This window comes from Chionomys nivalis, chromosome 1, assembly GCF_950005125.1.
Source record: "Chionomys nivalis chromosome 1, mChiNiv1.1, whole genome shotgun sequence".
NCBI lineage: Eukaryota > Metazoa > Chordata > Mammalia > Rodentia > Cricetidae > Chionomys > Chionomys nivalis.
In genome coordinates, this window is record NC_080086.1 from 153,528,873 (window position 1) to 153,553,097 (window position 24,225).

Here is a 24,225-nt window from a genome sequence, read left to right on the forward strand (position 1 = left end):
TCAGTTACCGGGAGTCAAGGCTGGACAATGCAGCCATCGTGAGAGGAACACGAGGCCGGGCGGGCAGAAACGCCACTGCGCATGCGAAGCGGTCGAGAGACAGCCAACAAATCTCCCAACGCAGGAGGCGACAACAAACCGACTGCGAAAAGCCACACGGGTCCCCGTACCCTCCGGACGCACCGCGCAGTCTGACTGGGGTACGCCGGGTAGGAAGGACGCGAGACAAACACCAGACAGCCTGGGAAGAGTGGGAGTGACGGCGCGCGCCTCACGATGACGTAACCGTGCTCTCGCTGACGACATGGGGGCGTATCCGTGACGCAACCGCCGACGCATCAAACCGCTTGCGGCCAGTGAGGCGAAGAGGGCGTCTGACCCCGCCTACTGGTCAGTCAGACTTGGCAAAACCCGGGAGCGTGCGCATTGTGTGCCAGGCGCCGGCGAGCATGCGCACTCCGAAGTGCTGGTTGCCGTGACAACGAGGAACAGTTACGAGACGGTGCGACCCGGAGGCGGGGAGGCCGGTGTGCGTTTGTTCGGCAGCGCTGTCTGGGGCTTGGAGAAGCGCGGGTGCTGAGGGAGGCGGCGAGGCCCGGACGCTGGGTAGTGTTGGGGCGGGAGGGGAGGCACGAATGTCGCGGGCGATCCGAGTCGCTGTGGGCGGCCCGTAGGTCCTGCCTGCCTTGCGCGTGGCGTGTGGTTTGATCAGTGAACTCAGGGGCTACGTCCAACGGCATCACTCGGCTCTGCAGGAGTATTTAAAAGTAGTATGCCGTGTCGCGTGTGCCTTTTTATTGTTGTGTGTATCGGTTGCCTTGTGTTAACTTAAAGCAATTGGTGACTAAATGCCTTGACGCCCCGTGCTGTGCTTTCCTACCTGGCACTACCTCCGAACATGTGCAAGCTGTGATTTACAAACAGGCTGTTTTCTGTTGTAGCTGTTAGTGCCTGGCAGAGGTTAAGTTTACCGCTTTCCTGTTTCCAGATTAGCGGGTCACCTCTCCTCCGTTTATATTTTTTCATACAGTTGAACTAAATCTGGCACGTTTCGAGTATTTTTGAAAATTATACAATTTGCCGATACTATGGGACTTGATGAGGCAGTTTTTTAACCCTCTTATTTTGATATTAATCACAACAGTATAATAAAAACTAAGTGAAACTGTAGACTAAATTAGCTACCTATGGTTAACGATAGTATGAATCTTGTTGAAAATTAAACAATTTTCGGTTTGATGCATACTTGGTCTCTGCTGATTATAAGCATTTTGAACTAGGAAAATGATGGTATTGACCCTTCAGCATTTTATATGCCTTTCTCCAGCCTAGGCCATGGCAAGGAACATTGAATACAAACTTCTTCCATAGATCCCCATGCCAGAACTGAAAAGAAACAAGGAGGAGGGCACAGGAAAACGATCTAGGCTGCTGAAGGATCTGAGCAGCCACTAGTTCTTTTCTTAGTCTTAAAGCAAGTGTCTCACACGTTAGTTCCTACGAAGCTCCCTTTCCTGTACTCTTAAATTGTAATGCTGGGGTTAGAACAGAGAGCGTTTTATGCATGTGTGGGAGACAGCTGCTCTGCCAGCACCCTTCTGAAAGTTATTCCCTCGATGCTATTTCCTAGATTGCTGTTTAAAAAGTGCTCTGTTTCCACTGTAGAATATTATACACTCTTGCCTTCCTAAAAATAACACCATGAAATAAATTTATTAAATAAAAAATATTGTATTGAAATTCTCAAGGTATTAATAAAAATTGGCAAAAAGAAAATAATGTAACACCATGGTCCCAAAACTAAAAGGGGCAATACCAAATATTTCCCCCAGCTTTTGAGGGGATGGGAGCAACAGTAACCATTTGCAGAGTATCTTATGCAGAACAGTCCTCTGTAAACCCTTAGGATGTTTTCTTCTTTTGTATAATAATCCTGCGATGTCAGTGATTTTGTGTTTTTATAGATGCAAAAACTGAGCCAGAGATGTTTAGATAGCTTACCCCAAAAAGCAGAAAGCAGATTGGGACTCAGTGAGTCCATCCTCGTCTTCTGTCCAGCTATGTGTTGGGCAGGTTGAAGATAAACAGCAGGCCCCTTATACCTGCTTCTTGTTTCCTTTCTCCCTGAAAAAGCAAACATGCATGCGGGTTTCCTGAACATCTTTGCTGTTGCTCATGTTATCCAACATGCTGATTTCTTTCTTCAAGACTTGGCTTAAGTGTTGTCTTTAAGGGTTGTTCACTTAGTGTCTGATTTTAGTCTGAGACTTCACTCTAAACCCCCGTTTTTTGCTGCTAGATGTTCTTTGTGTTCACATTCTTTCCAGCACTGTGGGAAGCTATTGGAGGACAGGGATGGACTGGGCTATGACTGTGAGCTGGAAGGTGTAGCTCTGTGCTGCCCTGCAGCTGGCATTCCTGTTATCATCTCCATAACCCTAGGAGATCTGAATGTTTGCCAACACTCACTTTCTGTTCACAGCAGAAGAATGGAAGGAATTGCAATGTGATGCTAGACTTGCTGAAGCCACGCCACGGTGTTTCCTGATCGAGCATGTTAAAAAATAAGGTATTTCGTCCTCCTCAAAACCGACCCATAGTTTCACTCTGGGGATGTAGTCAAACTGTGCCTTCTTTGAGCATAAAAATAGTTTATAAACCTTGTGTCCATGAGGAGCTGTGAGCAGGAGTGGGAGGTGTGGGTAACAGTAAGTGCTGTGTGCAGGCCTCCCTCTCCTGACTCAAGAACCTGGTCCTGCAGCAAATGCTTTTAAGTTTTCAGCAAAAAGCTTATGCTTAAAAGCATAGTGTTTGCCTGGAGTCTAATTCAGTTATAGCAAAACAGCAGGTGTTTATTTAGGCACACACATGTTTGAATGTATTGGTTTATAAATAAGGCTCCAGAAATTAAATGAAAAGGTTTCCTTCGTGTCTAACATAGATGTTGGGTCAGGATTTGCTCTGACTTGGATACAGTGGCTCTGGCATTCCTTCCCATTGATTTGTTAATATGCCACCAGTGGAGCACAAAGCTTCAGTTTCCTTCTAAAAGATTATTTGTTACATACTGTTGCAGTAAATAAGACAACCCCTACCTCCTACTTTTTAGGATCATTCATCTAAAAAAGGTAACTTAGCAGTCACTGCAGTTGCCTTACAGGACCACATTTTACATGATCTTCAACTTGGACATCTCTCGGTAGCAGACCCTTGTAAGACAAATGTGCAAAAGAATGAGAACAAGACAAAATCTCTCAAAAGAGACACAACGGCCATAATAGATACTGGGCTTAGAAAAACTACAGAGGGCCCCAAAGTGGAAGATCCAGAAAGGGAGTATGTTCTAGATCCCGCACCGCCAGCGCTAACTTTAGGTAAGCTAATCTGGTCATTTGTTGGCTTAATGCTAACTAACCCAGTGTAACCTCCTCAAACTGGATGGTACCCTATTTACAGGGCTGAAGCAGTGGTGTGTTTGGAGTAAAAATACAACCTTAACATTTTCATTTTATTGGCAGATACTGACAGCCAAGTGTGTTGTTAATAAGGCTTTGAATGCCAACTTTTTGTCTGCCAAGGTTTTTTTCCAGTTCTGAGATTAAATGTTGGTAGAACTGTCTCGTAAACAAGGTGGCCGCCAGCAGTACTGTAAGTTGCAGCAACAGGGTAAGTGACTTGCTTTGTGAGTGAATTTCTGGCTGTGTACATTGTGCCTGGCTTTATCATGTGCCCTGTGGCACTTCACATAATGCCAGAATTGGTCTGTGCTTCTGTATTTTAAGTCCTTCTGCCTTCCTTTGCATATTTTTGTTGGCTTTGGAAAGCTCCTTGTATAGCTCAGGCTGACCTTCAATTCTCAATCCTTCTGCTTCAACCTCCTGAGTGTTTGGTTTATAGGCGCGTGTCTAGATCTTTGTGTTTTGTGAATGTAGTTTCCATCTGGCATCTTCTATATGAGCCCGGGTCCATTAAACTGAAGATAAACTTCAGGTGGCGTCCTTCCTCCTTAAGCAGCTTTCTCACCTCTGGTGAGGCAGTGTCTCCACTGGGGCATAGCCCCGGCAGTAATGCTCATACTCGTCAGCCTGTTTCTACTTGAATCTGTACAGTAATCCCTCATTGAACTAAATGCCTTGATGGTCCTCATTTCAAGGGACCCCCTTCCCAAAATTTTTACAGGCTCAGTGCTTTCTGGTGACACTGACATCAGTTTAAATACCACCCACAAATTTAGTGCCTTTCCATCTTAATTGGATCCCTGTCATACACTAGGGCCATAACTTTTTTTTTTTTTTTTAGAGAGAGAGAGAGAAGGTCTCACCGTGTAGTTGAAGCTGTCTTACATGCAGCCTTCCTGCCTCTGCTCCTACTGTAACCCTATATGCCTATTACAGGAGTAAAGTTGTCAAACTGTCATGAATCTATTTTTTCTTATAGTTTGGCAGATAGAAGATTTGGTCTTACCTTGGCAATTTCAGCATGTAATTATTTTCTGTGAAATCAAGAACTTTCCTGCTCTTGAAAGAAGCTCTTTACTTCCTCTCTTGGCACATCTGAATAGTCAACATCTCTGCTTTGTTGCTTTGGAGCCTCAACAAACCCTAAAGCTGTAATACTGCCACATTCTGTCTAACCACCAAGACAACTACAGAGGGACAAGGGGTACAAAATACACAGCCTGATAGACTAGACAGAAATGGAGCACGGGACCATAAGATTTCATTGTGCTGCTTAGATTGGCAACAAAATGAAAACTTATGAATTATTTCTGGACTTTCCCATTGAATATTTTCAGATAGTAGTTGACTGTGAATCACTGAACCCTCCAGAAAGTACAACCACAGATAAGGGAGCATGACTTCAGTGGATAATTAGCTTAGCGTTAATTTCCTGGTTCCCATCACTATAGTAGCATGTTAAGGCCACAGAATTCTTTATACCATTCTTACAATCTTGTGTAAGTTTGAAATCATTTTAACTGGGAAGCTAGAAATAAGATTTCTAAATGATTAGGCATAGCAAATAGGTTTGGTTAGGGCTATTGTGCTGTAGACAGGAGGTGGTAGGGATGCCTGCATAGCACAGAAGGAAAACCCCTCATCAGGCAGTCAAGTACGCCTCTTGTTCCTTTAGCTGCTGAGGTGAGGAGCAGAAAGTTTCCACGTATGGCAGAAGAGCTGTCCAAGGGTGACAGGCACCTTGAGAGAAAGCTTACTCTCAGCTTTGCTGCTTTGGGGCATTATTACAGATACAGGTTTGTACAGTTCAGAGTCTGGCCCTTGACGGTAGGTATCACGTCACCTACAGTAAGTCATATGCCCATCAGTATAAGAATCAATCAAGGCTGAGTTCATTGCTCCAGATGGCAGGTACTAAATCAAGACAGGAGAGGCCCTGAGCCTAATGGCTCGGGTTCAACTCAGATTTTGGGTGTTTTGTTTGTTTGTTTGTTTTTTGTTCTCCTGATGGTTTTAGTGTTGGTATATTTTTACTAGAATTAAGTCTAGTGAAGTAAGTTAATCTCACCTATATTATCAGGTGAGTTTGGAATATAGATGCTCTTGACAGAATTTTTGTTTGTTGTTTGTGTGTGTGTGTTTTTTCTCAGGTATACGCATGTGCGTGTAGAGACCAGAGGCTGGTATCAATATCTTCCTCATTTACCTTATTTTTTGAGACAGGGTTTCTCACTAAACTAGAGCTCACCAGTTCACCTAGACTGGCTGGCCAGCCAGCTCTAAGGATCTCCTGTCTCTGCCTTGCCGGGACTAAGCATACACTATTGTGCAATCTTTTTACATAGATGCTGGTGATAGAACCCATTCCCCTGCTTTGGTCATGCATTTTATGATTATTTCCTTTTCTTATTCTGTAATTTTTTTTCCTTGTGCTTTGTATTTATGTAGATCAATTTCATTAGAAATGTCTATTTGGAGAAAAAGACATTTTGGATTTATACCTGTTGGTTCTAGTTTCGTTTTAGCTTTTATTTTCTTGGAATTTCTGCTGTTGTCCTTGATATTTCCTTTTTGTTTCTTTTACTTTGCTGCATTTCCTTTTCCTATCATCTTAGGTCGAACATTTGTGTGCGGAGTCTGTTTCCTGGCAGCTGCGTGCAGACACCCACATCCCTGCGAACTGCTGTTTGCCTCCCATGTTGACACTGATGCTCTCATAGCTACTTGGCTCTTAGTACTATGTCTCTCCAGTGTCTTTTTCTTTTCTCTGGATCCACAATTATTAAGGCTCATGGGATGAGTGTCTCTTCTGTGACTTTTCCTGGGTAGGCATAGAAGTCTATTTATCTAGAAAATATACTCCCTGTGAGAGTACTTTTATGTTCTAGACTTTCAGAGTATATTCATACTTCTACCATGAATTTTTCTAGGACCAAGAGTGCTTTTCCAATGGCCCTCTGTATCTAGGTCTATTTTTTAATGTACCTTTACTATTATTTAGCAGTTTGCAGATAGTGATTTATATTTACAGTCCTACCAGCTCAGGAATGTTGCAGGTACTTTCTCAAAGTGAGTTCCCATGGGATATAAGTTCATGTGATGGTTCTTATAAATCTCTTACTTAAGAAATGTATTCTTAGGTAGCACATGATTGATGTGCTTTGTAAAGGTGAGGACAGCAAGGCTAAGTGGACGGAGGCAGTGCTACAAGCTAACAGTTAGATTAGATGAAAAACAAGAAGGAAAATGGCAAATAATAATAATGTGTTCTTCAACTTCTGTACAACTAAATGTCAATCTTGCTTGCTTGAATATCCCTAAAATTCAGAATGATGACAAAGTCTGTATAAAGCATAAGTCATTATTGAGAATGTCAGGTATTATCACTGCACTAATACCTCCATAGAAAAGCACCTTGATATGCATTGTGGAAGGTTGCTATAATGCCTCCCTAGAGTATCCACATACAGATTGCCTATTAAAAATTACATGTGACTATGCTAAAATTACATGTGACTATGCTAGAATACATGAGTTTTTATTGTGTCTTATCTTTCCTTTAGCCCAGAAACTGGGCCTCTTGCCACCTCCCCCATTGCCACTGTCGTCAGATGAATGGGAGAGAGTGAAGCAGAGATCCCTCCTACAAGGGGACTCCATGCAACCATGCCCGATATGTAAAGAAGAATTTGAGCTCCGTCCTCAGGTACATAACAGAGCTTTAGATCAGCCAGGCTCTGTATCCCCAGTATTAGTCCCTGAGCCACCCAGTTCCATGCTCCCTTGTAACTTTCAAATACTTAACATTTTCTCTACTACCCTTAAAGTGTGTGTGTATGGCTGAACAACATCACTTGACAGTGTCCACTTACTCGTGTGACACTAAGTACAAGTATGCCATTTGCATGAAAGGATGCTTTGAATATCTTCAAAGAATTTATGGGAGAATCCTGGTATAAAATGGAATCTTTGTCCACACAGCTCTTAATATAAGCTGGCTGGTCATCCCGGTGTATAGAAAGCTCATGACCCTGTCACACAGACCCACTGCTGTGCCTGACTAAACTGCCAGCTCCAAGGAGCCAAGGTCACTCATGCTTCAGAATTTGGGGAGAAATATGGTTTTGCCCAAGGCTTTTGCATAGCGTGTAGCCTTAGCTTCTACATGGTAGGCACTGAGACAGCAGCTAAGAAAACCCAGCACATAGCTGTTGTGTTATGAGCGGCAGGGCTGCGTCCCCGGCACCCGGCCACCAGCATGGCTTAGCTTATGCCCCGAAATAATTACACGGAAACTGTATTCTTTTGAACACTGTCAGGCCCATTAGTTCCAGCCTCTTATTGGTTAGCTCTTACATATTGATCTAACCCATTTCTAATATTCTGTGTAGCCCCACGAGCTGGCTTACCAGGGAGGATCTTAACCTGCGTCTGTCTGGAGTGGGAGAATCATGGCGACTCCTCACTCGGCTTCTTTCTCCCAGCATTCTGTTCTGTCTACTCCGCCTACCTAATTTTCTGTCCTATTAAAGGGGCCAAGGCAGTTTCTTTATTTAACCAATGAAATTAACCCCTCCATCACATAGCCAGGCTTAGGTCCCAGCCGAGGACCCCAAGCTTCATGGGCTTGTCCTGACCTCTCAGACTTAAAAATGCTTCACTGTCAGCAAGGAGCTCACAGCCATTTTTGCTGTCCAGTAATGTATGCTTGAAGTATACTTTCCTTCTAGCTCTCCAAGAGGACCTAATCTTACGTAGGAGTTGGATATTGGGAAGATTTCAGTCAGCCATTGACCCACAGAATTGTCATATGTAGGGAAGTTTGTAATCTAGTGTTGGAGTGCAAGATCATTAAGGCTGCAGAAAATCATCCAGCATCAGCAGCCTCATGTATTGTCTGTACATGTTTAGCCTGGTTGTATGAAGGATGAAAACTTAAATATTTCAGGTGTTATGTAAGCATTTCACTAAACTTTGTCATTTTATTTATATTTATAGTATTTGGCTAAAATACTAACAGTATTGTGTTAATCTTGCACTTAGTATTCCCGTATTGAATTTTTTTTCCTTAGTTAAAAACGGTCTTTCTGGATTAGAGAAATGGCTCAATGGTTGAGTATTTACTGGCTGTTCTTCCAGAAGACCCAGGTTTGATTCCCAATACCCCCATGGTGGCTCACAACTCTAGTTCCAGGAGATCCTATGCCCTCTTCTGACTTCCATGGCACCAGGCATACAGATAAGACATACATGCAGGCAAAACACACACACACACACGAATAAAAATAGAAATAATTTTCTCAATTACTTTCAAGATACTTTGTTGGTTTTGTGGTTTTTTATTATTTGTTTGGGGGGGTTGTTTTTTCTAGTTGGTTTGGGTTTTTTTGGTTTTATTGAGACAGAGTTTCTCTGTGAAATAGTCCTGGCTATCCTTGAACTCCTTCTGTAGACCAGGCTGGCTTCGAACTCACAGAGATCCTCCTGCCTCTGCCTCCCAAGTACTGGGATTAAAGGCGTGCGCCTCTACCACCCAGCTCAAGTAATTTCTTATCTGGTGCAGTAGATGACACCATCTAACAGTGAGAACAGAACTCAGGTGATGATTCACTACAGACCAACCCAGAAATATGACAAAATGTAAATGAAGTGTAGGCCTCACTTGTGTAACTATCACCATGAACTGTTTGCCTATAATGAATATATGGGTATCTCAAAGTATAATATTCTAATATTATTTATTAGAATTATGTAAGACTTACATTGTTTAGAGCAAAATGATATCTGTTGACAAAAGACTTTGAAAATTATATTAAAAAAACTGAGTCCACAGATGATTTTAATACAATACTTAATTAAATTTAAGTTTACAGTTGGCAGGGTCCAGACAAAGGTTTTAGGGGCTAGAGATGTGGCTGCCCATCCAGAGTACTGGCGTTCAATTCCTAGCACCCACATGGTGCTTACATCCCTCTCTAACTCCAATTCCAGAGGATCTAATGCCCTCTTCGGGTCTTTATGAGTACCCTATGCATATGGTACACAGATATACATGCAAGCAAAAGACCCATGTTCCTAAAATAAAATAAATATTTTTAAAAAGGTTTTAGGAGTTTATGAGCTCTATTCTAAAATTCCTTCCCTTGATCCCACTTAAGAAAAACACAAAGTGAGCAAAGCCACAGGGTAGGCCACTGAAAACAGTAGGACTGTGTCTGCCCACTCACCTGCCCGTGGTTATGGTCTAAAATCCAAGCTAGTTTTGACTTTTGTTTTTCCAGATCAAAACATCACTGTTGGGTGGAGAGTTTGAGTCAGAAGGGTGGCGTTTTCTCATGAACATATTTTCTCTCCATCTAAAAACTCTCAGAATTAGGTCACAATAAGCTGTGATTTTAAGTTGAGGAGTGTAATTTAGCTGAACAAAACCCTGTAAAGATGTTTGCTTATTGTGTCTCTGCTCCTTCTCCTACCAAGTCCACACCACGTGGATGGGTTCCCTCATGCCCCACCCTATCTACCTAGCAGTATCTACCTTGGCACTCCTTTTATTGGATTAATATCAAGCATGATGTGTTTTATGGTATTGGGTCATTGGCTTTGTTTAGATGATATGCTTATATTAAACTTAAAAACGTAAGTGTGAAAGTGCTCAGCTGTCTGAATGCTACCTTCACGCATCCGGATGCCCTTCTAGAGGATGTATTACTAACCCAGGACTCTGCTCTCTCCGGGTGGACAGGTGCTGCTTTCCTGCTCACACGTATTCCACAAGGTAAGGAACCCCACCCTCGGCCTGGCCTCCTTCCCTCTCGCATTGAAAGAGCTATTTGTTGATCCATGAGCACCATTTGTAGTCAGAAACATGCCTTTAGGGTAGACTGCATCTCATCCTGTTGTGAAAATCGTGGATACTGTGACAGACCCGCAGATGTTTGTGTAGCAGATTGTTAGTGCCGCACATCAAAGCTGCTGATAGCTTGCTTCCTGCCGGCTGTTTGCACGACAGTCGGACACGTAGCATTTTACCTTTACACCACTTGACTTTCAGAAGTTTTTGAAGTCTCTGCATGCATGTTCTTGCGGAAAATCATTTTTGAAACAGGTGTCCTGAGGAAGTGCTAACATCTGATGAAGCTACTTCATAATCTAAATTGGACTGAGTTTCACTTGAGAAAAAGAACACTAATTACATTAGAAGTAAAAATGTTGTTTATAAGTAATGAGTTGTAAGGTTTTAAGTGAAATCCTTTTCTTCAGGCATGCCTTCAGGCTTTTGAAAAGTTCACAAATAAAAAAACCTGTCCCCTCTGTAGAAAGAACCAATATCAAACCAGAGTGATACATGATGGGGCCCGTCTGTTCAGAGTAAAGTGTGCCACCAGGTAAGAGTGTCCTCCATGCCCTGCAGAGGGGAGACAAATGTTTGTAGCTCAGAAGGTCACTAGGCAGCCCAGGCTGGGAGGAATACTTGTTAAAATAAGGCCATTAGAGGCTGCAGAGATGGCTCAGTGGTCAAAACCACTAACTGCTCTAGAAGACCCAGGTTCAATTCCCAGCACCCACATGGTGTGACTCACAACTGTCTGTAATTCTAGTTGTAGGGAATTGGATGTTCTCTCTGACCTCCACGGGCACTGGGCACATAAGTGGTATAGATATTCATGTAAACAAAACATTCATATGCATAATAAAATAAAAGAATTTTTAATTTAAAAATAAGGCTATTGGGCAGTCATCATTTCTACATCTCTGTGTTTTAGAGTCCAAGCCTACTGGAGAGGGTACATCGTTAGAAAGTGGTACAGAAACCTAAGGAAAACAATCCCTCCTACGGATGCCAAGTTAAGGAGAAAGTTCTTTGAAGAAAAGGTGGGTGTGTACCACTACCTGCTCACACAGACATGGTCTGTATGGGTGAATATTTGGGACTGGTAAAGTCAACAGGCAGTGAGACTGCAGCTCACTTCACTTTTAGAGCTTTTTTGTTCAACTTAGTGACCTTCAACCTCATTGCATGAAAAATGGTATTCAAATCAGCTTTGGTTTGACCATTGTGTGCTGTTTGATGGTACCATTTTCTGATAAAATAAGGTGAAATTGAGCTTTTACAACTCTAAGACTCCCTAGTTATGCTATAACATCAGTGAAAATGGAGACCTCACTACTATCTCCCAGTAGCTGGCTGAACTTTGTAGGATCACCACATTACAGAAACAGACAACTCCTGCCTGTGCTTGCTTATGCTCGCTTTGCATTTTTTATGTTACTTGGCAGGGTGTAGGGTGTCTTAGTTAGGGCTTCTGTTGCTGTGAAGAGACACCATGACTATGGCAACTCTTATAAAGGAAAACATTTAATGGGGCGACTTACAGTTCAAAGGTCCATTATCATCATGATGGGACAAGGCGGCTTGCAGACAGACATGGTACTGCAGAGGTAACTGAGAGTTCTCTGTCTTGTACAGGCAAAGGAAGTGGTCTGAAACACTGGGCATGGCTTGAACATATATGAACCCTCAAAGCCCACCCCTACGGTGACACACTTCCTCCAAGCCATGCCTCCTAATAGTGCCACTCCCTTTAGGGACCATTTTCTTTCAAACCACTACATGGGAGGTGCATGTTTAACATTTCTCCATTTGAGCAAAAAGGATTGGCAAATATTAGAAGTAACCAGCCCTGAAGAGAGAACCTTTCTCATGCCTGCTCCAGGGTGGCAGATCTAGCCACCATGGGTGGGTGCTTTGGGACCCTTTTCCTCACCTGGTATGTTCACTGCAGGCCTAAAAATCAATTATAAAGAAACATAGTAGGCACAGAAAATCTTATATTTGTTACAAACATTGGTATCTTTCCAAGTTAGTTTTCATGTACATTGTTTTAGGTTTGGTAACAGGCAGTGTTAGTTTATGGTAACACTGTGGTATCCCAGCATGCCAACCTTAGATCACTGGGATAAACTCCTCAGCCAGACATGATGATCCATTTCTATAGTCCCAACACTTGGGAAACTGAGTTAGAAAGACTGCTTGAATCTGGAGTTTGAGGCTAGCCTAAGCACCATAGCAAGACCCCATCTCAAAGAAGAAAAGGATCATGCTAGAGAAATGACTCAGTGGTTGAGAGCACTGACTGCTCTTCCAGAGGACTTGAGTTTAATTCCCAGCACCCATATGACAGCTCACAGCTATCTGTAACTCCAGTTCCAGGGGATCTGATGCCTTCATACAGACATACCTACAGGCAAAACACATAAAATAAAATAAAATAAAATAAAATAAAATAAAATAAAAATATTTTTAAAGAAAAATGAAAGGAGAGCCAAGATGTTGTTAGCTCAGGAAAAAAAAAAAAAAAAAGAGAAGAAAAGGATCCCGTCTCATAGTCACACTGTGCTGTCCGTCATTCCCTATGTAGGTACCATTGACATGTTTAGTTTAGCTGTGTGTTTTTTCATTTAGGATGATGAGTATAACAGATAGCCTTTAATGAAAAACATGATTCCTAATAAAAACAATAAACAATAAAGAAAGTAAAACATGGTTCTTTATTTTCTAACCATTTTCCTAGTTATTGCCACCTTTAGGCACAAGACTAAGTGATCACAGTCACTTAACTCCTGGTCCCATCAAACACTCATTTGCCTAGAGGAAGAAATGGGAGTGTCTGTGACCTTGTGTATGGCTTTGCCCTTACCTGGGTAAGCCAGCCTATTTCAACTGTGCTAGAACTACATTTATTAAAGCAAAATAATTTTTTCTAGAACCTTTCCTAGGCACTGAAGGGACTGGTATTAACACAAGACACCCCAAGACCAAGTTGTCAGCACAAGAGGAGATTTATTTGCCCCAGAGGGACAAAGTGGAAGAAACAAGAGACAAAGACAAGAGATAGAGGACATGGGAGAAGGAGGGAGGGAAGAAAGGGTATTTATCCTGGAAGGACAATGGACTGCCTCTGGATAGCGAGGAGACAGGCATGGCGCATAAGCAAATGACAGTTTATGAATGTAAAAGGGGAAGCTCCCTGTGTTGGATGAGTTTTTTTTATTTTTATTGGGCATGTTAATTAGGTGAACCAAAGGGGGCTTTTGATTGCTGGATTTCAAAATTTGATAGGTGGACCCTCGTAGTCAGCCTCAGGAAGAGCAAGTGGACAAATAAGGGAGCAGACCTTGGTGGCTAGCTTTAGGAATGTCATCTAATGGGTTCTAGCAAGGCAGAGGGAATGGGAGAGAAGGGCAAGGCCTGCCAGAGCCATGTCTGCCCTGCTTGGACTGACTAGAGCCCTTTCAGGCACTAAGTCTTTGTTCCAAGCAACACAGTTATTAGAATATGTAAACTAGAACATTTGGCATGTTGTGGTTGTCACTGTTCCTCATGTTTAGTTAACTCTTGAGTTTCCTTGAAGAGTAGGCTGGCATCAGATGTGATGTGGATGCTAAGCTAAGGGCTTTGCGCACTGCATTGTGAAGTGGTGGCAAAAAGATACCAGAGGGACTGGTTGGTCTGGCTGAAAAAAGCTCCTGCCTTTGGCTATTAGGAGACCTAAAGACAAAGGCTACAGGGGCTGCCTACCAAGTTGGATTTGACCAAGAAGAAAACAAAATATCTCAAAAACCTTGACCTCTCCTAACTGAATAAGGAACACAGAATGTCTGGGGTAGGGATGAATTTCTAAAGAGAATTCCTCATTCCTGTCTACTGTTGGGTGAAAAGATTCCTGTTTTCCCACTTGCCAGATTCTTTCTCAAACACTGCCATTTATACAAGAAATAAAACTGAGTAAAAGTCCTGATCATTGACTAGATGAAAAGAATGTGTCTGTCTTCACTGTCTGGAGTGAGCGGTTCCTCTTCCCCATAAAGAAGGCAGCATGCAAGCCTTCCTTCTAGGTCTCATCTCTGTCTCTGCTCATTAGTCAGGATGATATCCCGAATCAAACCAGGATAGGCACTTTGTTTTCTGGACATCTGTCTTTAGAGCTGTTTCATCTTCCATCCAGACTTATGCCTTCTGTAATTGTTGTCATCTTTTTGTGTTCTCCTGTGTATTATACTCAGTGGACTGATGGTCAGTGTTGTTCTCTGAGACATTCTTAGTAATTATGTTTTTGTTTTTTCTTAAGACAGTCTCATGTTGCCTAGGCTGGTCCTAAGTTCGTAAGTTGAAGTGTAAGCTGTGACAACAGGCAAAAATACCACTGAGCCAGAAGCTCTTTATAATTTTTGTGTGCAATAATATATGGCTTACAAGTCAGTGTCCTTGTTAGCTTTTGCAAAATTTTAAGACAGACTTGAAAACTATTTACCATCTTTATGTGGACAGTTTGTTCATGTTTACATGTAATGACTTTGGAAAGTCTAGGCTATACATTTGTGTCACATAAAGCAGTCATGACAATCAGTTGATGGTCCTCACTACACTATTTTATCTATGAGGGTGTGACATGGCAGATTAACTCACATGGTCTGAGAACATGTGAAGACCCAATGCTGGTGGTTGTTTTCAGAGCCCCGTGATGTTATGGAGGTTCATGAGGCTGTATTCTTAAGCCAAGGGAGGCCCAGTAGTGTCTGACGCCCAGCCCTGATTGCTCTGTTCCATGTCTTAAAATGCTTTTCAGACACTGAAAACATTTGGTGTATCTTTACTTGCTGCAAATGAACCCCACTGTCATTTTTCTTGGAGCATTTTAGAATCTCCAAATAATTCCTCCCATGTAAGAAAACAGTTTCAGTTTCTCTTAATAATGACAAGGAAAGCTAGGACTAGCCATCACATGAAGGCAGATCTCTCTGCTCACCACCATCTTCTATCCTGCAGAGAAGAGCTGAGAACCCTTGCACAAAGGTTCCTCTTGGCTTTATGAGTCTATTACAGCACCAATACCACTTCACTGAAAAGGACAGCACTGTGGTCTCAGGCTCTTGATAACAACCAAAAACAAACTATTTGATGTCCATGGGGGGAAGCAGATTAAAAGTAAAAGGATGAAAGTCATTATATTAAGGAAGTAGAAGCTGGGAGCAAGCAGGAATGCTGATAGCTGAGAAGGCAGGTTTGAAGGGTTGGAGAGATGGGTTAGCTGATAACATGTTGCACAAGCAAGAAGACCTGATGCTCAACACCCAGGTAAAAGTAGCATAGACAAGGTACAGGAGAACCTTGGGAGCTCAGTGGCTGGCCAGCCTAATTAAGTGAGAGACTCTGTTACAAAAGTTAAGGTGAAGAGCAATTGAGAAAGATATCAGACATCATCTTCTGGCATACACTAGCACATGCATGTACATACCAACCTGAACACACACATACACAAGAGAAAAAAAGCAGACTTCAGTCAGAAATTTGAAGCAATAAATAAGGTGATTACAATTTTATAAACTCCATCAAGAATGTGCAGTGATGGGAGTATATAAGCACTGGACATTGGTATACCCTGCTTTGTAAATCATACACTCCTGGATATTAAGGGTCATACAGGCCCAGATAATAATATGGGAAATAATTACTCTCACTCTCACCAATAGAAAGATAACATAGACCCAAAGCTCAACAGAGAAAACTGCTGTAACTCAAATTAACATGTAGGGATTGTTATATCCAACAGCTATGAAACACAGATTCTTCTCAGGAGCCTATGGGATTTTTCTCCAAAATAGATCACATTTTCATCCATAAAGCAAGAATTGATAAGTACAAAAAATAAAAAATGATACATCAGATCACAGTGGCATAAAAGAAACCCGTAACAAGAACTTTAGAACCTACACATGTATGGGGAGCAAGCAAATATGCTCCTAATGATTTTGAAGACACTGGGGAGGAAATTGTAAAGCTAGAAAAGAATGAGAAGCAAAGCAGCTTATTAGAATCTTGGCAGTGTAGCAGAGTTCATAGAAATGAGGTGTGCTTACGTTAAAAATCCAATAATACTGTAAATTAACAAAGATGGACCTCAAGACTTCCAGGTAGAACAAATATAGCCCAAGATGATACAATCAGGGCAGAACCTGATGAGACAGAGACTGGAAGAGCCCAAGAATCAGTGAAATGAAGAGTTGGTTCCTTAAAAAGATATATAAGATCAAGGACCCTTAGCCAAAGTAGCCTAAAGTTGTAAAAGGCCCAAGATAATAAAATTAGAGGGGAAAAGGGGACATTACAACACACCAAAGAAATCCTGGAGGATCACTAGGGAATATTTTGAAAATATTCCCAAACATTGGAAAGATTAAAATAAATGGTTAAATTCCTGGATACATATGACCTATCAAAATCAAATCAAGAGGATATAAACAACCTACACACAAGATTGAAGCAACAATGACATTGAAGCAACAAAGAAAATCCCAGAACCAAACAGATTACTGCTGAATTCTAGCAAACCTTTAAAGAATAGAAGCTATGACCCTCAAACTACCTATCAAATAAAAAAGAAACGAATGTTACTAAATCCTTTCTTGAAGCCATTATTACTCTATTTTTAATTTTTTTAACTTCATTTTACATCCTGACCACAGTTTCCCCTCCTTCGTCTTCTCTCATTCCCGCTCCCTAATCCACTCCTCCCGTGTCTATTATTCAGCAAGGGGCAGTGCCTCATGGATATCAACAAAACATGGCATATCAAGTTGCTGTAGGACTAAGCACCTCCCCTTGTATTAAAGCTGGGCAAGGCAACCCAGTATAAGGAATGGGTTCCCAAGAGCCAGCCAGAGTATTAGGGACAGTCCTGTTCCCATTGTTAGGAGTTCCACAAGTAGACCAAACTACACAATTGTCATATATATGTAGAGGGCCTGGGTATGCAGGCTCCCTGGTTGTTAGTTCAGACTCTGAGTTTCTATGAGCCAGCTGTTTCTGTGGGTTTTCTTGTCATGTTCTTGACCCCCTCTGACTCCTACAATCCTTCCTTCCTCTCTTCAGCAGGATTCCTTGGGCTCCAACTAAAGTTTGGCTGCGGGTCTTTGTATCTGTTTCCATCAGTTACTGGATGAAGAGTCTCTGATGACAATTGGGGTAGTCACCAATGTGATCACAGGAAATGGCCAGTTCAGGCTACCTCTCCACTATTGCTAGGAGTCTTAACTGGAGTCATCCTTGTAGATTCATGGGAGTTGCCTTGCATCAGGTTTCTACCTGACCCCAAAATGCCCCCACTTCCAGTCATCTCTTCGAGTAGTCTTCCCCCTCTATCCAGCCCACAACCCAGTCCCTCAAGTTCCCATACCCACCCTTCCCCATCCCTCTTGAGTCCTCCTTGTTACCTAGCCTCTCTGGGTCTGTGGATTGTAGCCTGGTTATCCTTTACTTTACAGCTAATATCCACTTATGAGTGAGTACACACCATGTTTGTGTTTCTGGGTCTGGGATACCGCAGAATGCTTTTTAAAAAATACAACAAAAAAATTAATAAAAATACTAGGCAAGCTGAAATCCATGACACACTACAAAGAGCATGCACCATTGTGTTAGTTATGTTTCTGTGCTTGTTATGGTTACTATTGCTGTGCTCAAACATGTAGTAGGAGCTGTGGGCCTCTTCCCACAGCCCGGCTCATGGCTGCCTAGCTAGCTTATGCCCCAAAATAATGACACACAAACTGTATTCTTTTAAACACTGCTTGGCCTATTTCTATTCATGTGTGTAGCACCCCAAGGAGCGCTTACCGGGAAGATTCTAGCCTACGTCCATCCTGGGTCGGAGCTTTATCGCGTCTGCCGGGGAGAGGGGAGCATGGCGTCTGCTCCAGAGAGCAGAGCTGTCGAGTCTGAGCTCACTTCCTCTTCCTCCCAGCATTCTATTCTGTTTACTCCACCTATCTAAATTCTGCCCTATCAGATGGGCCAAGGCAGTTTCTTTATTAGCCAATGACCTTCCTCCATCATTTCCCCTTTTTCTGTTTAAACAAAAAGGAAAGGCTCTAACATAGAAAAATTACATATAGCAAAAACAGTTATCAAGTAAGAATTACAGTTACAATATTTACATCTATTTTATCTTTATCATAACTAAAGAAAACTATAACTATCTATCTATTCTTCAACTCTATCAAAGACTCCAGAAGGATATAATATTACCTAAGCAAACAAGAAATAAGCAACTTTTAAACTCTAGAAATGACAGAGACATCTCACTGCCTGGACAGTCACCCAAAGTTCTTTTGTACCGTTGGGGCATCCATCTTCAGCCTTCAGGCCCATAGTATTCAACAGACATTTTCATCAAGCAGGAAATTCCAAAGACAGTTCAGTCACTTTTTGCTGTGTCCTGCAGAATGTCTCGCAGACTCTTTTATGAGTCAGGAACCCCGAAAATCCATCTCACCTTTAGGCAAGTTCAGCAGTCCTTTTTCTGCAGGTTCTCTGTGTCCAGTTTATGCAACAGTCCATGCAAGAGAAGTTTCTTGCTCAAATGGCTATCAAACTCCATAAGGAGCCTCTTCGATGCCCATCATCCTCTTGAAGTAGATTGGTGCTGCCAGGAGCAGACGTGTCTCATTGTCATGAAAAGCCCTAAGTTATTAAAACATTTAAATGCCATATTCTGTAGCCTTTGAAAGATATGAAGAATGCCTATCTAACTGAAATATATCTATACACATCTAGAAAATCTAACTAACATGACTACAAGCTTGACTATTATTGATGATTATCCATTCACAACCTATATACGTTACATTTTTAAATGAACTACACAATCACAATACCTTAATCAATATTAGAAATATGCATATACATATAACAAAATTGACCTTATAATCCATACCAATGCAAATTATTCATATCTATATCATTTCCCCCTTTAAATGTAAAAGAACATTTATAAACAATATTCGGGAACATGGGTGCAGTTTTTTCTCTCCAAACTGCTTCCTGCTGAATGGGGGCGCTGTATTCAGATCTTTCATGGTGTAACCTGTGTGTCAGGGTCATCTCAGTCGGCAGTTGAGTGAAGTAATTTTCTGAAGGTGTTCACAGCAACCTTTCAGGAGGGCGTGGTCTATCATACCATATTGGGATAGACGCAATCCACAGGGTCGCATCCTCTGTGAAAACAAAAGAAGACCCTCTCCAAAGCATCATATCCTTAGACCCATATTCTGAAATCATAATACCGTTATATCCATTCTGGTTTAGCTTGGCAGCCCATATAATGAAATGTCTCTCTGCACTTAGCTCCTTTATAGTCAAAAATTTTAAAGAAAACACAATAATACAAAGAATCCAGACTCTCTGTGAATTTTCCATTTTTATGTGGCTTATTTTTCTTTATTTCTTTTAATCTACAACTGTACTCTGTACTCTGTCTCTTTAAAGACTTTACCCTTTTTTTAAGACATTAACTTTATTCTTTATATATATTTTTTTCTCTCTCTCAAGCCTACGTACATCCATCCAACAGTGTCTGAATCAGTTCTATTGTGAATCTGTAATTTTTTCACTATCCAGGAGCATTTCTTAAAATGTTAAGCACTTTTTAAAAGCTTAAGTTGCAACATGTACAGGTAATACGGTACCGCCTGTGTCCAGCTCAGTTTAAACCTTAACTGCGCTGTTATTATGGTAATTACGGTAGTTCCTGCCTGAGACCAGCACAGTTCAGCATGGCGGAGCTGAGCCCTCCTGCCTCAGAGCCATTTGGTGCCCCTGAGCCACTCACAGTTCCAGGCACACAGCAGTCCACATTGCCATCAAGCAAGTCATAGCACTTTACTCCAAATGCTCCATTCAAAAGCTCTGTCTCCCGCAGGAGCCAGACAGAGATCGCGATGGTGGCACAGCCCAGAAAGCCGGCATTTTAAAACAGCCAGTTTTTTCCTGTTGCTGAGTCAGGACAATTTCTTTGCGGCACGCAACCCATAAACAGCAAAAAGCTGTCTTAAATTCTCTCTGTGTCCTTTTTAAGCCCTCTCAGGTTTAACGTGGCGTTCATTAGCACGTTGGGTGCCACTCTGTTGTAATAGGAGCGGCAGGGCTGCGTCCCCGGCACCCAGCCGCCCGCATGGCTAGCTTATGCCCCGAAATAATTACACGGAAACTGTATTCTTTTAAACACTGCTTGGCCCATTAGCTCTAGCCTTTTACTGGCTAGCTCTTACTTATTGATCTAACCCATTTCTAATATTCTGTGTAGTACCACGAGCTGGCTTACCAGGAAAGATCTTAACCTGCGTCTGTCTGGAGTGGGAGAATCATGGCGACTCACTGACTCGGCTTCTTTCTCCCAGCATCCTGTTCTGTTTACTCCACCCACCTAATGGTTGGCCAATCAAATGGGCCAAGGCAGTTTCTTTATTAGTTAACCAATGACCTTCCTCCATCACAAACATCAGGACCAAAGTAACTTGAGGAGGAAAGGGTTTATTTATTATCATCACTGTTAATGATCAAAGGAACTCAAGGTAGGAGCTGATGCAGAACCCGTGGACGAGTGCTGCTTACTGGCTTGCTTTCCATGACTTGCTCAGCCTGCTTTCTTATAGAACCACCAGCCCAGCAGTGGCACCACCCACAATAGGCTGGGCCCTCCCACATCAATAACTAATTAAGAAAATGCCCTACAGGGTTGCCTACAGTCTGATCTTAGGGAACCATTTTCTCAATTGAGGCTCCCTCTTCCCCAATGACTAACTTGTGTCAAGATGGCATAAAACTAGCCAGCACAGTTTCTCATTACTATGATACATACCAATGGAAACAAAAGTTGGAGAGGTTTATTTTGACTCAGAGTGCCAGGAGGGGGAGTCCATCGCAATAAGAAAGAACTGGAGACATGCACCCATAATGACAAGAGCTTATTCACATCTTGGTGGATCAGAAAGCAGAGTACAGGCCCAAAAGCCTTCAAGGACTGACCTAGCAGCCCACTTCTGCTAGCTAGAACACAGTTCCAAATGCCCCACGTTCTCAGTGACACCAGTTGCAGGCCAAGCGTTCAAATAAATGAGCCTATAGGCAATACATCACAGGCAAGCCATAGCAACCATGATGAAGTTGGTGTCATTCTTGTGATGTAAGGGTGGGTTCAACATCTGCAAAATAACAAAGGCAATATAGCATATAAGTTCAGAAACAAATCAGTTATGTGATCCTCTCATAGATGTAGAAGAAGCCTTTGACAGTTCAACATCCCTTCCTGATAAAGGTCCAAAGAAACTCAGAAAAGAACAAATATACCTTAACATAATAAAGTGTATATATAAAAAAGTTAGCCACCTTTATACTAAATTGGGAAAACCCTCAAAGCATTCCTCCTAAAGCCAGGAAGGAGACAAAGATATTCACTCAATATAGTATCTGAAATTTTTGACAGAGATCAATAAAGCAAGTGAAAGAAATAAAATGGGGACAAATAAAAAAGGAAGTCATAGTATGCTTTGCGATGATATGACCTTGTTCTTTAAAGACCCAAAAGGCTCCATAACACTTTTAGCGAAGTAACAGGATAAAATAGAAAACCTTTTCTATATACCAATAACAAGCATGCTGAGAAAAAAATAAAAATAGTTCCATTTGCAATAACCTCAGAAAAATAAAACACCCAGGAATAAACAACCAAAGAGTTGAAAAACAATGAAAATTTAAAACATTGAAGAAATTGACGGAGACACTAAAATATGGAAAGACTTCTCATGCTCTTGGAGCTACAGAATTAATATTATGAAAACTGGTCATTTGAGTAAAAGCAGCTTACAGATTCTGTGTAATCTCCATCAAATTTCAGATAAGGTTCTTCACAAGATTGGAGAAAAAGCCTAAAATTGATAAAGAAGCACAAAATAGCCAAAACAATCCTGAGCAGAAAGAACAATGTTAGCAGTTTAACACCTGATCTCAAAGTATACTACAGTCATAATAACAAAATCAGCGCGTTACTGACACAAAAACAAGCAAACGGAGTCGAGCAGAGGGGCCAGAAATAAACCCTCAAGCTACAGCCACCAAGTTACTGAGGAAACATGTCAAAAGCACATTGAAAACAAATCCCAATTAATTGTTGTAGGAATTTGGATTTCACGAGAATGATGCTAGATCCCTCGTCCCATGGGGAATTCAATCCAAATGGAACATGTACCTTCATGTAATACCTGGAACTACTCAAAGAAAACATAAGGACACCACTTGAAGATACAGACATAGGGAAGGATTTTCTGAAGAGGACTCCAACAGCCCTGGAAATAATGAATTAGCAAATGGTGTTGCATGAAATTTAAAGTTGCTGCACAGCTAAAGAAACAATTGAATGAAGAGACTACCTACAGAATGGGAGAAAAAGTAACTGCCAGCTATTCATATGATAATGTCTAGTCTATATAACAAAAAAAAATGAACCAAAACACACCCAAACAAACCAATAAACATGAAAAGGTCAATAAACATGAAAAAACAGCCACTGTTCTTAGCCAAAAGTAGGGAAATGCAAATCAAGCTCTACTGATAGCCTATCTCACCCTGTTCACAATAATATCAAGACAGCCACAACACACTGGTAAGGATATGGGGGAAAGGGAGCTCTTACTGCTGCTGCTGGGATATTTATTGCTATACCCACTAGGAAAGTCAATATGGATGTTTCTCGAAATCTAAGAATTGAACAGTCATGCACTATAGCTGTTGTGCCTCTGTTCCCCCTCCCTGACAGTAACTTTCCTTCTAAGTGGTCCCCCCTATGCTTTCCTATCATACAGATATTTATGAATCTATATCTTGTGTTCTAGAGAAGACAGTGATATTTGTCTGTTTCTAATAGGGTGCATTTCATGTAACATGAACTCTATCAATTTTCCAGCAAATAACAAAATTTCATTTTTTGCCAGAATAAAATTACATTGTGTATGTCGACCACATTTCCTGTTTTCTTTCTTCGTCCACCTGAAGGTGAACATGCAGGCTAGTTCACTACCTTGTCTGCTGTGTACAGTTGTACAGTAAACATGGCTATACAGTTTGTCTGTTCTACAATTTAGGATATTTAGGAATGTACCCATGAGTGGCACAGCTTTACTGCATGGTGGTTCAATTTTTAGATTTTAAACTCCCATACTGACTTTTCATAGGCTTTTTTCAAAAGCCTTTCAAGAGAGTCAACTTACTGTTACCACATGCACAGTGTGATCATTTGTAAAGAGCAGCCATACTCCATAAGTCATGTGGGGTTGTTATGTGTAGCATCTCTTTACATATAAATAGATGGACATTAATACAAGCAGCCTTCTTTTCCTCCAAAGATAGAAAGCCTGGCAACATTCTCCAGTGCTAATGACTTCTCTACAGCTACTGGTGGACCTGGCAACTGGCTGACTGCCACTAAAATTTTATCATGTAGTCTATGCACAGATACTGGGCTGCATCCACAGCAATAGTTATTTTTAAAGGAAGAAAATATAACCAGAGTCAACTGCACAACGGTTACAAAGCCCAAGGCAAATAAACTGGAAATACTTTCATGATAGGTAATTCAGCTAAACAACAAAGTATAGAATATTACAAGCATAGAATACAAATGAAAAATGGGTGGATCTGGGTATGCATGTGTTAAGACATAGGACTCTTCATACTCTGTAAGAAAGATACAGGGCTAGTGGAGATGAAAGCCAAAAGAGAAATTTTGTTTGTTTAGTTTTGTTTTTCTAGACATCTTCTAACCCTTTATGCACAGGTTACCCTTAAACTTCTGATCCTCCTGCCTCAGCCTCTAGGGTCCTATGGTTTGAAGTTATGCATCACCATGCCCACCACAGAGTTCCTTTTTGTATAAGC

At 41.6% G+C, this 24,225-nt stretch overlaps 2 protein-coding genes across 9 annotated transcripts in view; one reads left to right on the forward strand and one right to left on the reverse strand.

Annotated features, from left to right (window-relative positions):
• The first annotated feature begins 364 nt into the window (after window positions 1-364).
• Rnf32 (ring finger protein 32) overlaps window positions 365-24,225 on the forward strand; it is a 45,869-nt gene continuing 22,008 nt past the window's right edge. The window contains exons 1-7 of one of the 8 annotated variants that reach the window (XM_057791053.1): window positions 365-502; window positions 2,483-2,569; window positions 3,110-3,374; window positions 7,022-7,164; window positions 10,201-10,233; window positions 10,719-10,843; window positions 11,222-11,330. In XM_057791053.1, the coding sequence (XP_057647036.1) occupies window positions 2,555-2,569; window positions 3,110-3,374; window positions 7,022-7,164; window positions 10,201-10,233; window positions 10,719-10,843; window positions 11,222-11,330 (690 nt within the window). In that variant the 5' untranslated portion in view covers window positions 365-502; window positions 2,483-2,554. Of the gene's footprint in view, window positions 607-2,482; window positions 2,570-3,109; window positions 3,667-7,021; window positions 7,165-10,200; window positions 10,234-10,718; window positions 10,844-11,221; window positions 11,331-24,225 lie in introns of those variants that run through there. The other 7 variants (XM_057791837.1, XM_057789495.1, XM_057790227.1 and 4 more) reach the window with 7 other exon arrangements.
• Window positions 22,183-24,225, reverse strand: part of Lmbr1 (limb development membrane protein 1) — a 162,388-nt gene continuing 160,345 nt past the window's right edge. Inside the window, exon 18 of the transcript XR_009058182.1 lies at window positions 22,183-22,220. The gene's annotated coding sequence lies outside the window, so the exon portion shown is untranslated. The remainder of the gene's footprint in view (window positions 22,221-24,225) is intronic.